Source organism: Nematolebias whitei, chromosome 13 (assembly GCF_014905685.2).
Source record: "Nematolebias whitei isolate Nwh7 chromosome 13, NemWhi1, whole genome shotgun sequence".
Lineage (NCBI taxonomy): Eukaryota > Metazoa > Chordata > Actinopteri > Cyprinodontiformes > Rivulidae > Nematolebias > Nematolebias whitei.
Window position 1 is genome coordinate 14,713,668 of NC_056510.1, and position 16,534 is coordinate 14,730,201.

Consider the following 16,534-nt stretch of genomic DNA (forward strand, 5'->3'; position numbering starts at 1 on the left):
TGACCTTGGACCTCAGAAAACACAGTGAACCAACACCAGCAGATGACATGGCACCCCAACCATCACTGCCTGTGGAAACTTGACAGACACTGGACCTCAAGCAACATGGATTCTGTGCCTCTCCTCTCTTCCTCCAAACTCTGGGACCATGATTTCAAAATGAAATGCAAAATTTACTTTCATCAGAGAACCTAACTTTGGACCACTCAGCAGCAGTCCCAGGCGAGACGCTGCTGACGCTGTCTCTTGTTCAAGAGTGGTTTGACACAAGGAATGCGACAGCTGAAACCCATGTCTTGCATACGTCTGTGCGTGGTGGTTCTTGAAGCACTGACTCCAGCTGCAGTCCACTTTTTGTGAATCTCCCTGACATTTTGGAATGAGTTTTGCTTCACAATCCTCTCCAGGGTGAAGTTATCCCTATTGCTCGTACACTTTTTTTCTACTACATCTTTTCCTTCCCTTCGTCTCTCTATTAATGTGCTTGGACACAGAGCTCTGTGAACAACCAGCCTCTTTAGCAATGACCTTTTGTGTCATGCCCTCCTTGTGCAAGGTGTCAATGATCGTCTTTTGGACAACTGTCAAGTCAGCAGTCTTCCCCATGAATGTGTAGCCTACAGAATTAGACTGAGAGACCATTTAAAGGCCTTTGCAAGTGTTTTGAGTTAATCAGTTGATTAGACTGTGGCACCAGGTGTCTTCAATATTGAACCTTTTCACAATATTCTAATTTTCTGAGATACTGAATTTGGGGTTTTCATTAGTAGTCAGTTATAATCATCAACATTAAAATAAATAAACATTTGAAATATATCAGTCTGTGTGTAATGAATGAATATAATATACAAGTGTCACTTTTTGAATGAAATTATTGAAATAAAATCAACTTTTTCATGATATTCTAATATTATGACCAGCACATGTACATGCATTTCTTTTTCACTTTGGGCGCCTTGTTTTTGTATTTTTGCTGCAAGCTTTATTTCTTGTTTTATTTGACGAGTCGAGACGGTTCTTCTCATTCTCAGCATTTCATTGCATTGTTGACCATGTGCTGATTTTGCATATGACAAATAAACCAAACCTGAACCAGACTTTAGGACTTCAGGTGTATGAGTTAGTCTACACTGCCATCTCCTGGTTGAAACTACTAAATATGCATACCTGCTTATAAAAAGCTTATCCGATCATTAATTGAATATTGACAACACCAAGTCAATCAGAACTAAAGGTTTAAAGAAAAACTTGTGAATTTCAGTCAACCCAGTTCATAAAGCTGAGGGGAAATGTCTAAGTTTCTTTTAAATTGTATATTTGGCAAACTTAGGTACGGCATACTTACTCATGCACTCATGCAATAATTTAAGAAACTAAAACTACTCTGAGAAAAAATATTAAATTTTCATTTGAGTCACTCAATAGTCTGGTAGCATTTAGTTAATTAGGTTTCTTTGCTGGGGAAATAGATTACTGCTTCTTAAGTTACTAATGCTGACCTTTGTTCAGTCCGTCTCTAATAAACATTGAACACATTACTGAAAAAACGATTCACATAAGTAAGCATATTTACATGTTGGCAGCATAATGTGCTGAGTACTAATGTGAAAAATGCTAATCCAGGGTTTTTTTAGCATTTCAAATCACCTTATTACCAATAACACTTAATATGTTGCAACCCAATCAGACAGAATAAAATGTGTATGGTTACTCAGCCAACAACTAATTTATTTTAAGCTCTTTAGGAGAGTATAAAATGGCCCCACTAATTGCCCTGACCGAACTTTTAAGAGGATTTTGAGTCGTGATCAGTCCCAAAATGCATTTAGAGGAATTACAGCCCACCAAAGACCTTGCAGCTGCCCTAATAAGCTTGTGCTGATTCTCCTCCTAGTTCACTTTTGGTGAGTCTTCCGGTTTAGTTTGAAATTCACGATGTAAAAAAAAAACTTCAGTTACGTTTCTTTTACGCTCTTGTTGTTTCTTGGAACGACATTGCAACACAGCTTGAGATCTTTGTATTTTTTTTAAATAAAATCTTCACCTCCAGCTCTGTAACTAATTATATCACTAGATATGAGCTTAAGACTTCTGCAGCTGCTCTGTGGCCTGAATGACTCTCACATGACTAATCCACAAAAGCCTGCACTCTGAGGGCTTTAAAAACTAATTACAGAAGTTACAGGAAAACATAAAAAAGCACAATGCAAGTTAAAGAGAACATTGGCTACTGTACAGGAAGTAAAATAATTAAACTTTTAGTTTGCCAAATTATCATCAATGATGCTTGGTAACCAAAAAGTCAAAGAAAAAGGTCTTTATAACCAAAACATTTTCCCCTCTCAGCATGCAAAACAAATATTGCCACATGTACATATGCAGGTTGCATCTTCCCAACCAGAAGGGGGAGGTACAGCACCGGCTACAGAACTGAAAGAGACACGCTGGCGACAGTGTCAGGAAGAATCTGCCAACCATTTTGGACTAGGAGCTAAAAAGTTAAAAGGTGTTCATAAAAATCTGATCTCTAGTCTTATAACTTCTGAAGCACATCTGTTACTGATCTGTACAGCGCACTGTTGAAGTATTATTTTATGGACAGCTCTATGAATGGTTGTCCATCTGTATTTAGGTACAGAACACAGAATGAAACGTGAAGTGTTGCTGTGCTTTAAGTACTAAAAGTAAACCTGACCTCTTTCCAACAACCTTCAACACTGGCTCAGTGGTTAGCACAGTTGCCTCACAGCAAGAAGGTGCTGGGTTCAATCCCTGGTTGGACCTGGCGTCTTTCTGTGTGGAGTTTACATGTTCTTCTCGTGCTTGCGTGGGCTTTCTCCGAGTACTCCGGTTTCCTCCCACATACCAAAAACATGCATGTTAGGCTGCCTTCAGGCCCAGGCCTCCCGTGCAACAGAGATCTGTGATCTCAGTGGGATTTGACTGGTTAAATAAAGGTTAATAAATAAATTCAGTCTCCACATAATGAAGGCGATTAGTCTTCACAAAACCAGTGAAGATAAATTACTTTTAGAAAACTTGCTGCTAAGCATGAGTTGAAAAACTTCATTAACATGAACAAACAGTAACAGCCTTTAGTTTTTATACCGTATATTCCGGCATATAAGTCGCAGAGTTTTGCATAGATTTGTCAGTCCTGCAACATATACGCCGAAGCGACTTGTATACATTTTTTTTCCATATTCATAAAGTAATTTTTGACTGACACTTTAAATTTAGAAGAACTGCAACAATGCGCGTTCGCTTCACTCAGCTGGTGCAAGAGGAGGAACGCTAGAGAGCTAGCAGCTCTGGTCGCAATGGATGGATGGATGGATGGCGCCGCCCAGACGAAATGAAGCCGTTTTGACCATTAAATAAATGCATAATAAACATGATGTGTCAGTGGTGACGCATAATAAATGCGACTTACACACCAAAGCGACTTATATAAGTTTCTTCCTGTTCATGATGCTTTTTTTTTTTTTAAACTGATGCAACTTATACTCCGGAGCGACTTATATCCCGGAAAATACAGTAGATGTGTTATTTTTGTGGACACTTGGCTAAAGCACTCGGACTTGTTTTGTTCCAGCCTTCAGATAATGGTAAAATTGTTTTGATTTTAATGTTTCCCTTAATTTTTGAGTAATCCTCAGTTTTTAACTACATATCTGGTATGTTTAAGTAAAAATTAAATGCAAATAATTCCTATAAGCAGTTAAGTTTGCTTTGCATAGACACCATATAACTATAAATGTCGACAAGTCGTAGCAAACAGAAAAAGGAGTAAATAAATGAAAAGGACACCAACAACAAAAAGTTGTGAGTTCATAGTAAACTGGTTCATTACATTCTCTGTCTGTGATGTGTATGACATTCCCCTGAGCTGACCGGACAGTGTTCTGGCCACAGGAATGCTGGCCATGATTCAGCACATTGCCTGCGTGTTTAGGATGACAACCCACTAAAACCTACAACAAAACAATAAATAAAATAAAAAGCGTGGATGAAGATGGCGCCATTTCAAAATGTTAGAAATCTCATACGCATGCTTCCCGTCGCACACAAGAGATTTCATAATACTACATTCTTCTATACTCTTTAGGTTTACAAGAACAAACCCACTAATATACCCTCTATGTCTTCATCCTAACTGTGCCCAATGATCAGCTGATAAAGAAATGCAATATTTATAATCACAAGATGTTAATTATTTACTCAATTACGAACTCCGTTTTGAAACAACTAATATAATTTATTTAATCAAAACCACATTTAGCTTCTTACAGAAAAAAAGTAGAAATATACAGTATTAATAAAAATATTTCAACAAGGTTATGTGTTCAATTATATGAACAAGGATTTGTCATTTCTAAGATGCATTAATGCTCAGAATCATTGGTCATCTTCCTAGATCAATTTGTTTGGTCTTTAATAAAAATAACTAAAAACCTTCATTTAGAAAGAAAGTTCTTTAAATTTTTTCTGCTATCCAGTACAACAACGTGCCAGATAACAGTCTGCATGGTCATGAATAAATCCCCAAAGCAGTAATTAGAAATAATTAAAAAGTGATGACCAAAGAGATTCAAATCCCACCCTCACCCCATAAAATGCCATCAAACCAGCAAAACTAAAGAAAGTGCTTGAGTCTGTGATGTGCAGCAACAAAACGAACCAAAACCACAGCAAGAACTGTTCCTCAACAAGGTTACACTTTCTGTGGCAATGTGTGTTAGCATATACAGTGTAGCTCCCCGAGGGCAATTTTCTCAAAGATGAAAGGGACACTAAACATAATCCATTATGGTCCATTACAGGCCATTAGTTTTCCCACAGCACTCTTAACAGAAACAATCCTGTTTATTGATGGAAAACGAAGCAATTGGCAAAGGAGGACACAAACAAAATCAATGACGCATCTGCACAATCGGCTCACAAAACTGGAGCAACAAAGACTTGTAACCTACAGAGACATGGACATTAAATAGGTTTTATTAACCTGAATAACACCCTCATATGAACATATCTGTATTCTTTACCATTTATGAGAGAAAATAAACATTGTAGTGAGCTGACACTCCCCTCCCCTGCTGTGTTGTGGTGTTCTCTGGCTCGGTCTGGGTGGTAAAAAGGGGGAAAGGGTCTTAAGACTTACCAAAACAATCACAGATTATGTTTGAAGAAGAAACATGTAACCTTTCATAGGTAAATATTCTAAGGATATCATATCATTTGTTATAAAACATCAGAAAAAATATTGCCCAGATGGACTTGTGAGGGGTGTACCCTGCCTTTTGCACAGTGACCACTGGAGATAAACTCCAGCTCTTTGGTTCACTTTATACCGTATTTTCTACCGTACACGTCGCACAGCTGTATAAGTCGCATCAGTCCAAATATGTCTAATAAAGGGGAAAAAAATATTCATAAGTTGCTTCACCGTATAAGTCGCATCTATTATGCGTCACTGCTGACAACCCAGAAATGTTGGCTGGTGTTGTGCCAAAAATTGATTGGCTGCCAAATGGTGGCCGTGGTAGCGTGCACGGGAGGACTTCAACAAGAATTTAGCAAGATTAACACTCAATTATTTGTTTACTCGAAATTATAGCAAAGAGGTGTCTCAGTCTAACTTTTCCTTAATAAATACACTTTGACAGTCAAATCAGCTGCATTTCAAAAGCAGATTTGCGGAAGCGCGCAGAGGGACGACTCGCTGTGCATTTCTTCGAAATTTAACAAGATAACCACCTAAAAACAATTGTTTGCTCGAAATTATAGTAAAGGTGTATCTCAGTTTAATGTTTCTTTAATAAATGCACTTTAATGGTCAAATCAGCTGCATTTCAAAAGTATTTGCTGCCTCGGTGCTCCGGGGGCGCGCAGAGGAAAGAAATCAGGAAGGAGGAACGCTGCGTATTTCTTCAAAATTTAATAAGATAAGCACCTAAAACAATCATTTGTTTGCACGACATTATAGCAAAGGTGTGTCTCAGATGAACGTTTACTTAATAAATGTATTTCAATGGTGAAGTTATCTGCATTTTGCCGGAGCAGCGCAGCGAAATTAAGCTGATTTGACGGTTGCTCCAGGCATGATCCTGGAGCTGGACAAAAGTGGCAGACTTGGGCAAGCCGATTGTGTCATTAATAGCCACTTTTACCTATTCCATGGCACAACGGCATGCCATACAACTCAAGTGCCATCTAGTGGCTGAAAATGGTAGTGTTCAATACCAACAAAAGTCCATGCTCAATAAACCAGGTATACAATCCAACAATTTTCAGTCAGGTCATCTGGACAGTGTTCAATATTTTCCATGTCAGAATGAATGAAATCTCAGCCAAAAATTGGATTATAAAGATGGGAGGGGGGGGGGGGGGGGGGGGGGGGGGGGGGAGAGTCGCAGGGCATGCAAATTAGGCAAAAAGGTGTGACTTATATGCCGGAAAATACGGTAGTTATGGACCAACTGGTCTGAATAAATAATAATGAAAACAAATAAAATGCAAAAACAACATGGAAATTTCCTAAAACCATCTTGTGTTGCGTTGGTTACAATAACGTTGGCGTTTATTAAACAAGCATCGACTGCACACTTACAGGTCAGTTACAGGCTGAAGATATGAGTCAGTCTGGTAAACGAACAAACACTGAAGAGCAGAAAAAAGCTGGCTACAGTACGACCAAATAGTCACAATTCTGTGCAATAGCCTTTGGTTTTATGGCTTCCCAGCAATGAATAACACCTCTATATTATGAGGCCAAGTCACAAACTTGCACTAAGAGTCTGATCTTTACAAAACTAAAATGAACTTATATTAAAAATATATATATTATAGCTAACTTGGGTATTTATTTCTAAGACAGCTAATACATGACTTGAAAAAAAAGTATAATAATGACAGCATCTATGCCAATACCACACATTTTTAACAAAACAGTCTTCCAATCTTCCTCTGATTAGATATTTGAAACGAAAAACACCTGGGGGAAAAAAAAAACTGCATTCCTTGGAGAACAAAGATGTCATCCAATCTGTTGGTGTTTAAAGCAGTGGTTCCCAATCCTGGTCCCTGAGGAACACCACCCTGCATGTTTAAGCTGTTTCCATGCTTTGACACACCTGATTTGGTGATTACCAGGCACACAGGCAGCAGGCACAACTTGGGGAAGTATTTAAATAATTGAATCAGGTGTTGAAGCAGGGAAACAGCTTAAACATGCAGGGTGGTGTTCCTCAGGGACCAGGGTTGGGAACCACTAGTTTAAAATATCAAATCAATTCAAGTGTGTTGGTAATGACCTTCAGCTACTACCACACCTATTCTCAGTTCAGTATTTACAACACTTATGTTATTGCCATTTTTATATTTGCTTAGGTCCATTAGCTGACATCTTGAACCAAATTGGCCCCCAAAAGTTAATCTGTTGTGGACGTGCATCAAATGACAAATTTAATAATTTCATTCAAAATTGGACGACAGACTACACTCAGCCTGTTTACACCTGTCCCAGGACATTGTGTCCTTCAGACTAAACCAGAACCAGTAAACATGATGAAGCTGAATTGGGTCAGCTTAGGTCACTTCTCGTTGTGTTGTGAATTTTGGGGACTTTGTTGAGCTCCATTCAATGAGCCGGGTCACATCAGCTCCCTGCATTGCTGGTAGGGGTTGGGGGGTATGGCATTCATAAAAGCCAGCAGCAGAGATAGTCATCACACTGCCAGCTAGACCACATTCCCCTGAGCTTTCACACATTGAAACACACCCTCATGCACTGGAGGCAGTGCTCAACACCAACAATAGCTCAGCGTTTGAAACATTTGTGACCTGCTCATTCATTTTAAAAACAAACCACTGTTATGGCACAAAAATTTAATTTTTGGACAGAAATAAAGCTTTAAGCTTTTTCCATAATCAAAGAAATCCAACACTGTGCAGTTCTTTGAGTGGATTTTAAAACATTTAGCTGTTTTCTGTTAGAACCATATTTTAAGCAAAGAGTCAACTTTTAAAGGTGAGTAGGAGGTAATAGGAAAGTTGCTGTGACAAATATCAAAATGCATTGAAATTACACAATTAGAAAAACTTCTCCCTTTTTTTTTTTTTTACTCTGAATGAGTATTACTTTTGAGGCGTACCACACAGACTATGTAGAGATAAACAAGATTAATGTATATAACTACACTTTTGCCTGTTCATAAAAAAACAAAGCCATTTTGTGAGCCTCCGCTGTTGGAAACCCTCAGTCTAAATAGGAGCACAGAACCTCGGCAAGTTTCCATCTCCCACTGCAGCCAACAGTTTGATGGGAGTACAGAAGTTCAAGGAAATGCTCCTGTTTTAAAGGGAATAATAAACATGACCAGCATGTTCATTTTCAATAAACTCACTACCAGTTAGTTACCAGGCACACGAAAAGTCAAATAAATAATTTGTGAATGCTTTTATCGAGTTCATTTTAATGTAGGGAAGAGGAATCTTTCACAATAAATCTAGTGACAGATCTGAGACTTTCCTGCTGTTTAATTCTGTAATTTCTCTACAACAATGAAGGTCTAATGTTTTAAATAATTCTAACAAATATTTCTACGACACTGTCTGTACAGAAGTTTATCAATATTTTAAAACTGAACTTGTACCAGATTTTTATACTGGTAATTGTGCCTGAGATTTATTTTAATTGTTGCATGGGAATGAGTTAAAAATCACAAAATAATGCAAAGTAAATAAATGCCAACTACACCTCAGCATCATAGCAAATATTATGAAGGTAAAGACGACGAAGTGAAACGAACAGCTCGAGCACTCATGGTCAAATCGATAGTTGTCACAAGAAGTCAAAAAGTTTGCGTTATTCTTCCAGTAAATTAGGACAATTTAAAGTCCCACATAGCATCCAGATTCAAAAATACAAATGCAATCATATCAAATGTTATTTATGCCTAAAATTTTTTTACCTAAAAATGTAATAAAGTGGCTTAATAGCAGATTTTAACACCAATCCAACTTTACATATTAATGAATAAAACTACCATAAATGTAACACTTTGCACTGCCCTTGTTTTACACAAGATGTATGTATGTAGCCAATTATGATGTCTTCTTTAATTACAAAACTATCTTCATGGTTTAACACAACTCCAACACAGAATATATATACACAGTAGTCCCTCGTTTATTGCGGGGGATCCGTACCCTGAAGACCCGCGATAAGTGAAAAGCCGTGACATAGGAATAGTAGTACAAGCAGTAAGTACTAGTTTATTTTAGTATGTATGTATATATATATATATATATATATATATATATATATAGGTGTTTTAAACACTTCCCACAATCTAGAAACATTGTTTAGAATATTGCAAAACTCTAAATGCTCTAAGAGCACAAAATATCATGATTTCAGCTCCCTGCCTCGTCTGATCTTCGCCATCTGCAAGCGCTCTTGGCCACGCCCACTTCTCAGCTCTGCACGTAGAAACAGGTGATCAGCTGTAGCAGGAAGTTTGTCCAGCAGTTTGGGCTGCACAAAGGTGCAGCAGGTGCTAAATAATTTAAAATAATTTATTTTAAATAAAAATCCCATGCCAATCGTGTGGCTCATCCATCAATCAGCCAATTGTGTGTCAAGTCCAATCTTATTTTGAAAAACCGCGATAGAGCGAGCCCACGATAAACGAACTGCTAAGTAGCGAGGGACTACTGTATAAGTTGCACATTCTGGCATTAAGTCAACAGCAACTTTTGTTAGAACTTGGAAATTAGGTTGGTATATCACCTGGTTTTATTTTTAGCTGTGTACTGCTCCAGCTATTAACCCTTTAGGATTGTATTCTAATTTATTTCTAATTGCAAATAAACCCTAGGAGACAATCAGCTGCAGCATGTATACAAACCCATCAACTCATCCCTTTAATGTTTTGTCTGCACCTACAGAGCAAATACACAACTGATCTCCTTTTTTGTACAAAGACAGGCTCACATAGAGAAACTAAAACATGAATTGACACTTTAAAGAGCCCCTGTTGTTTTACAGATATTGTTCGGAGGTTGATTAATGAGGGCAGACACACTGCACACACAAACGCCTGGAAATATGTTGACAGAAGCTACACAGAGGGGCGAAAGAACTGCACAACCCCTGATATGGCACACGTCCAGAACACATTTGTAAATGTATCCTTATTGGACAGAACAAGGAGGCGAGAAACAAGTTCATCTGCAGGAGCCCACAGAGAAAAACGTTCCAGGGCTTTTCAGTCTTTTTCATACAGGTGACTTTTTATAGGGCAGTAACAGTCTACTTTACTGCAGAGTTAACAAAAATACCAAGTTTAGCAGTGATGATTCAATAATAACCACACTTGCATAAGAAAATAAAATGACAACGAGTCGAAAAACTTGAACATATTGCATTTTGCCTTTCAGTCCATAACACAGACGTTATTGTTGATTTACCAAATCCTTGCACTCCCGTATGTGGCTGCAGCACCAACATGCTCCAAAGACCAGCTCACATATTGTGCTCTGGTATCAATCCTCATAAACAATGGTTGTTATTATAGTAACATCTACCAATTATAGGCAACCCCAGAAAAGCTTTAACCCTATTTTTGAATTTAATTAGCAACTCTGACACAGACCACTCAAAGAATAGAAGCTGGTCTAAAATTAATCAGCTGCAGGAAAACTAATTTTAACTTTTGCGCGTGAAACAGCTTTCAATATAAATATTATTAATGTCTGGTGGCCGAGGAGGGAATTCATCTAAACTTTTGTGTTCGTTAACAAAAGAAGCTGTCGGCTGGTTGTGCATTTTATTCAGTGGGTAACAATAGTCATGGCTTGACTGTCTGAGGAGCAACCAATATCTCTCTTTTCAAGGAAACACTGATCCAAACATTAGGACATTTGCAACAAGCTATGAGTTAGCACTTTAGCAGGTGAAATTTAAAGGGCGGACTGTTGGCGTGCTAATAATTTAACTAAATAATTCATGAACGTCAGCTTGTCAGGCTTTCAACATTAAAAAGAGCAGAAGAAAATAATATTTAGCACAATCTCAATTACTTTAGAATGATACGTACACAGTTACAATGTAGTTCAGCTGATGAGAAAATTACAACTTTGATCGCTCTAAAGAAAGATGATCATAAATTAGTTTAAAATCTGTCTCAAGTGCAGGAACAAATGGACTGATTTTAACCTGATTTTAATCCTGCTGCACTTGGTTAAAAACAATCCATGAGGCCTGAAGCCTCAAATCATTTTGACCCAAGGGCATCCGGAGGGTTGAACAGAGTGACAGTCAACACTTTTTCTTGTGTTCTGTCAGGCTCTGTTCTTATATCTGAATTAAAATTAAAATACTATATATAAGCGGTACTGTGGCTCAGTTGGTAGAGTTGTTGCCTCTCAACGAGAAGGTCGCCGGATCAAATCCCGGCAGGGGGCCTTTCTGAATGGAATTTGCATGTTTTTTCTGAGCATACGTGGGTTTTCTCTGGGTACTCCGGTTTCCTCCCATAGTGCAAAAACATGCATGTTAGGCTGATTTGTAACTCTAAATTGTCTCTAAATGTAAGTGAGAGTGTGAATGTCTGTCTCGTTTGTCTCTATGTGTCCCTATGATGGACTGGAGACCTGTCCAGGGTGTACCCCGCCTCTCTCACAGCGACTGCTGGACATGGGCACCAGTGACCCCTGCGACCCGAAAAGGAAGAAGCGAGTAAAGATAATGGATGGATGGCTACTACAAATAAACAATCTCATACGGTAATATCTATATTCATTGTTTTAAAAAAATGTGAAACTGTTTAGGCAGCAGTAACAGTATTCACATTTCTGTTTTCAAACAAAAGATAATAAATCATGTTTTTAAATTGTTGTATGATGGGAACACCAAGAAGACTTGGTATTTCTGCTCAAGGTTATACTGTCAAAATATCATACCGGCCCATGTATACAAACATTTTGAGTAGAAGTGTTGTTTGTATTACAGTCAGTGGTGATTTTAAGAACAACGGTGAGATGTCATCACCAAAAAGCAGACTGACGTCAACGACAAGGCCAACTCTACCATGCTATAAATACATAGTGAGCATGTATTTCTTTTCAAACTTAAGTGTAGACTGAAGTCAGAAAAACTGCTTTGGGCCCATTTAATTTGTGCATCTTGATTAGCTGAAGCAAATGTGCAGTTAAATACTTTACTGTGAATTATTGTAGCAGCAGAGAAATCAGGAATATATATAACCTTTTGTAAGGGCCAATAAATAAATACAGCTGATAAGAATCCAAATGACTTGTGATGATAATACAGAGACAGCAGACTTCTCATTTGAAAAAGAACATAAAAAGGCTTTACTTTGACTTAAACTCCCTTAATCAAATGCAATAATCCATTTAGATATCTGGATCACGTGATTACAGAAGTTGCATCTACCTGAACTGTGCAACTGAGTCTTACCTTCTACCTCACCAGTCACCTTAATACACAAGTCTAAAGTTTTTAGAAAAAGGGGCTTAAGATTGTTAAGCGGGAGAGAATTATAAGCAATTTTCTTCTGATTGAAGGTGATTAAAATTCCTGTGACCTCAAACATTAGCTCTTAAAGCTTACTGGTGGTGCATGCCACAGGGTTTTCACTTTGTTCAGGCCTTCATAACAATCAATAAACACTTCAAATAAAAGTTACTTTACTTTTCACGTTCACCACCCCACCATCTCCTAGTGTGCATTTGTTTACATTAGTTAAACTCTATTACATGTGTAGCTACCTCCATTAATCTGCCACTAATCAAATAATCATACCGTCTCTGTGCTTCCTGAGTTCTGACAATATGCTGAGAGAAAGCGTTAGACAAACTGTCCAACCAGCGCAAATTGTGCCCCGTAACGTAGACAGCTGAGATTTAAACAGTCGTGCAGGAGTTGAGGAAAATGTTGAATCACTGCAACCACTTGATAAAAGGCAGGGAACGTCACATCCAGCCGAGTCCAGTGTATCGTGTCCCGCTGACAGAGGACAGACAGAATGTAGCAGCTTGGCCACTGTCAGCTGGTTATCAGGAATAACAAATACCCCATTTATTCTCTCACATCTGCTGCAGCAACAAGTTAAATCAGTCAGCTTTAAAATTATTCAGAAAACTATGACTTTTATTATCCAAGTAAAAAAAAAAAAAAAAAAAAAAAAAAAAGAGTGCCTGTCAAATGTATAAAATTATTTCCTAGAGTAACAAAATTGACGATGGCACAAATCTATATAAAATAGGAAAAACAAGTGAATAAAGTGTCTTACCCATCCTCCTCGCCATCTACAGTCTTGAGACCAGCTGGTGCAGTTAAGGCACTGGCGGGGGTGGTGTTGCCCTCAGTTTCTTGACCCTGGCCAGTAATGGATCCAGCCTCTCCACTGGAAACCTTGGGCAGCCCCAACAAAGCGGACTGGTGCTGGAGGAGCAGCCGCTGGGCATCCTGCAGCTGTGTGGTGGTGAAGCTGGGCAAGCTGGCATACAAGGCGCTGGCCTGGGCGGCATGAGATAGGGCCTGGGCACTGCTGTGGTCCTGGGTCAAGCTCACAGAAGAAGGCTGGCCATGCGGGACTCCTTGTGGGGGAATCCGAGCAGCATCACCAACACTGTGAGCTTGGGACTGGGTCTGATGGTCGTTCTGAAGGTTGGAAGGAGGCACACTTAGTGCGGCCGCTTGGCTCTGATGGGCTGCACCAGGGAGCTGGCTGTTCAAGCTTGGGTTTTGAATTTGCGTTGGAAGAGACTGTGGCTTCTGCTGCTGACTATCCATATGACCAAGACCTGCTACGCCAACGTGAGAAGGCAAACCAGAGGGCAACTGTGTGTGAAAGAGTCCCTGCGATTGCTGAGGACCTCCCATCATTTGAGTGGCTCCATTAACCGGTCCAGACGGTACCGTGGCAGCTTGGGTGGGAGGAGGTTGGGTGGCAGCAGCTTGGGGAACAGCTTGTTGTGGCTGGGTGTACTCAGGTGGCCTCACTGCTGGGAGTGCTGAAGGGGAAGCAGCTGACTGCTGTGGAAGGCTGGCATAGCCTAATTTCTGCTGCTGAACACCAGCTAGACCCTGTGAGGCTGCTGAAGGTTGGTTAGCGACTGCCTGGGCATACGTGAGCTGCTGCTGGGGACCAGGAGTGGGGAGACCAATGGTGGTCATGAGTGCAGGCTGATGGATGTTTGCAGGAGCTTGGGGGGCTCCGGTAGTCTTCTGGGCTTGCATGTGAGATTGTGGTTGAGATGCTCCCATACTTAAGCCACTGGGAATGATTCCTTGATAGCCCTGAGGAGGGGACGCATAATCCTGGGCATGCTGGGGTACTGAGGATCCACCAGCCTCTCCACTGCCCATGATGTCACTGTAATGGCTCATTGTACTACTCACTGAACTACCACTTATGTTTTCCTTCTCTGCGGCTCCAGCAGAGCTCTCTGGGACAAACTGACGTGCACTAAAGGACAGCGTATCAGACGTAGACGTGCCAGGAGCAGGGGCTGGTGCCTCCTTGTCATAAAACTCAGCACATGTCCATCTGCCCTTCTTGAAGGGCTCAGAGCTGGAGTCCAGCTTCACTACCCTGAAGCGAGAGCCGGTAGTAGCCACAGCAGGAGCAGATGATACAGGGGCTGTAGCCACAGCTGTCGCAGGAACACTCGCAGGCACAGCTGATCCAACTCTCCCCTGGATCCCGCTGGGGACACCCACGCCTCCAGAGGCACTGACAACTGCAGCAGCAGTAGTCATAGCAGTCATGGAGCTGATGCTTTGCTGTTGCTGGATCATGTTTACATTAGCGGTAGGCATATGGTTACCCCCAGTTGGAACAGCTCCACCACCACTTCCTCCACTGCTACTGCTAGCACTTGTGCTGGTTCCCCCCCTAACAGGCACATTGGCAGAGCTCAACATATTCACCTTACTAACACTGCTGGTCTGGGGATTAGCTATACTAACCGTGTTGCCTGTTGCAGAGCTGTGCATTCCAGGAGCAGATCCTGGGGCCACAATTCCCACAGGCTGAGAAACAATACTTGGAGGGGCAGCATGGGAAACATTCTCTTGATGAACCCCCACATTAGAAGGCATTTTCTGGGTGAGAGAAGATAAAGCTCCAGAAGCAAGGGGAGATGGGGCGCCACCAGGCCCAGAGGGCAGAGGGACGCTCTGGGCATGGTTAAGATGGTGAGGATGATGCACAGTCCCGTTCACAATGGTCCCACCATGTTTCTGCACCTGGCTCAAGTTGTGGGGGTGCGAAGGCTGGTTGGGGGAGACAGCCCCAGGGGTCTCCGCGTCATGGAAGTTATTCAGCGTCTCCTCTGAAGAACTTCTCTCTGCTCCAACTACGTCGTTGGCTCGGGAGAGGGACGCATCCAGGATTTCAGAAGACGACAGATCCTCGGTGTGAGACTCGTCCAAGTCGTCGTAACTCTCCGTGTCCTCTGCAATACTGTTATTGGTGCTAACGGACACCTGCGCTGGAGTCACACTGGTGATCTGGAAACCACTCTTCTTTTTAATCTGAGCTCCAGCCGACTGTGGGGGCTGAAGATTCAGGTTGTGGGGTGGAGGAGGAGGATGATGGGGGCCCGGGGAAGAAGAACCAGCAGTAGCAGGCTGAATCAACAGGGAGGGCTGATAATCATCGTGGCTGTTGTTGACCACCGGGTTGGCCGGTGTTGACAGCGTCGGGCCGCTCCCGCTGCTCGTGTTGCTGCCCCTTCTGTGAAAAACGACCGGATGCGCCATCTTTCTAACACCGCCAGAGTCTCCTGCAGGCTCCGGATGGTGCATTTCGAGGGAATCCGGGCGGTAGTTGGTCTCCGACAGTAGGCAGTAAAAATGCAGTTCGTTAACGGCGCCGTTTTGCCCAAACTACCGTTCACAAACAATCGTTTAAAAAAAAAAAAAAACAAGTTTGGGGTGAGGGGTATTTTGATTTTCACGCAAGGCTGGTGGCAATATTAGCAGCCACTCATGCACGATTTCCCCGTGTCAGTTAGCAAGCAACTGAAGCTAGTGGCCGCTTGCTCAGCAGCTAATCGAGCTAGCGTCAGCTGATGCAGTTCGCCGGTGAACTGTCCGTCTGAGCCGTGGTTGAACACAATAGTATCCCAAGTGTTTCGAAACAAAATGCAGTGCTGCGCTAAAACACACGCAGTGAAAGTAAAGCGGCCGCTCAGGAAGTTGTTGTTGTTTTATTAACTACTAGCTTGTCAGCACGGAGCTAGCTGCCAGTCTCCATCACACAGTCAACTGGGTAGGTTTTTTAACTGCTGAATTCACCCAAAGTTGATCGAATTTAAACAACCTTCACTCGATCCACGGTGTTCCGAAAGCGATACGATCACTCTAATGGCGAAGAACAAAGGTTTACGTCCATTTCACCGAGTCCTCGCTTTGGTTTTGCTGTATCACTGGTCCTCTCCCTGGCGGTAGCGTCGTTCAGTAGAAAAAGCCTGCTGCTCCGCTGTTGTGACCGGACCG

General features: G+C 41.2%; 1 protein-coding gene across 1 annotated transcript in view; it reads right to left on the reverse strand.

Moving 5' to 3' along the window:
- Positions 1-15,965, reverse strand: part of LOC119419546 (TSC22 domain family protein 1) — a 29,324-nt gene extending 13,359 nt beyond the window's left edge. Inside the window, exon 1 of the mRNA XM_037686886.1 lies at positions 13,320-15,965. Coding sequence (XP_037542814.1) covers positions 13,320-15,841 — 2,522 coding nt within the window. The 5' untranslated portion in view covers positions 15,842-15,965. The remainder of the gene's footprint in view (positions 1-13,319) is intronic.
- Between the last annotated feature and the right edge of the window lie 569 nt (positions 15,966-16,534).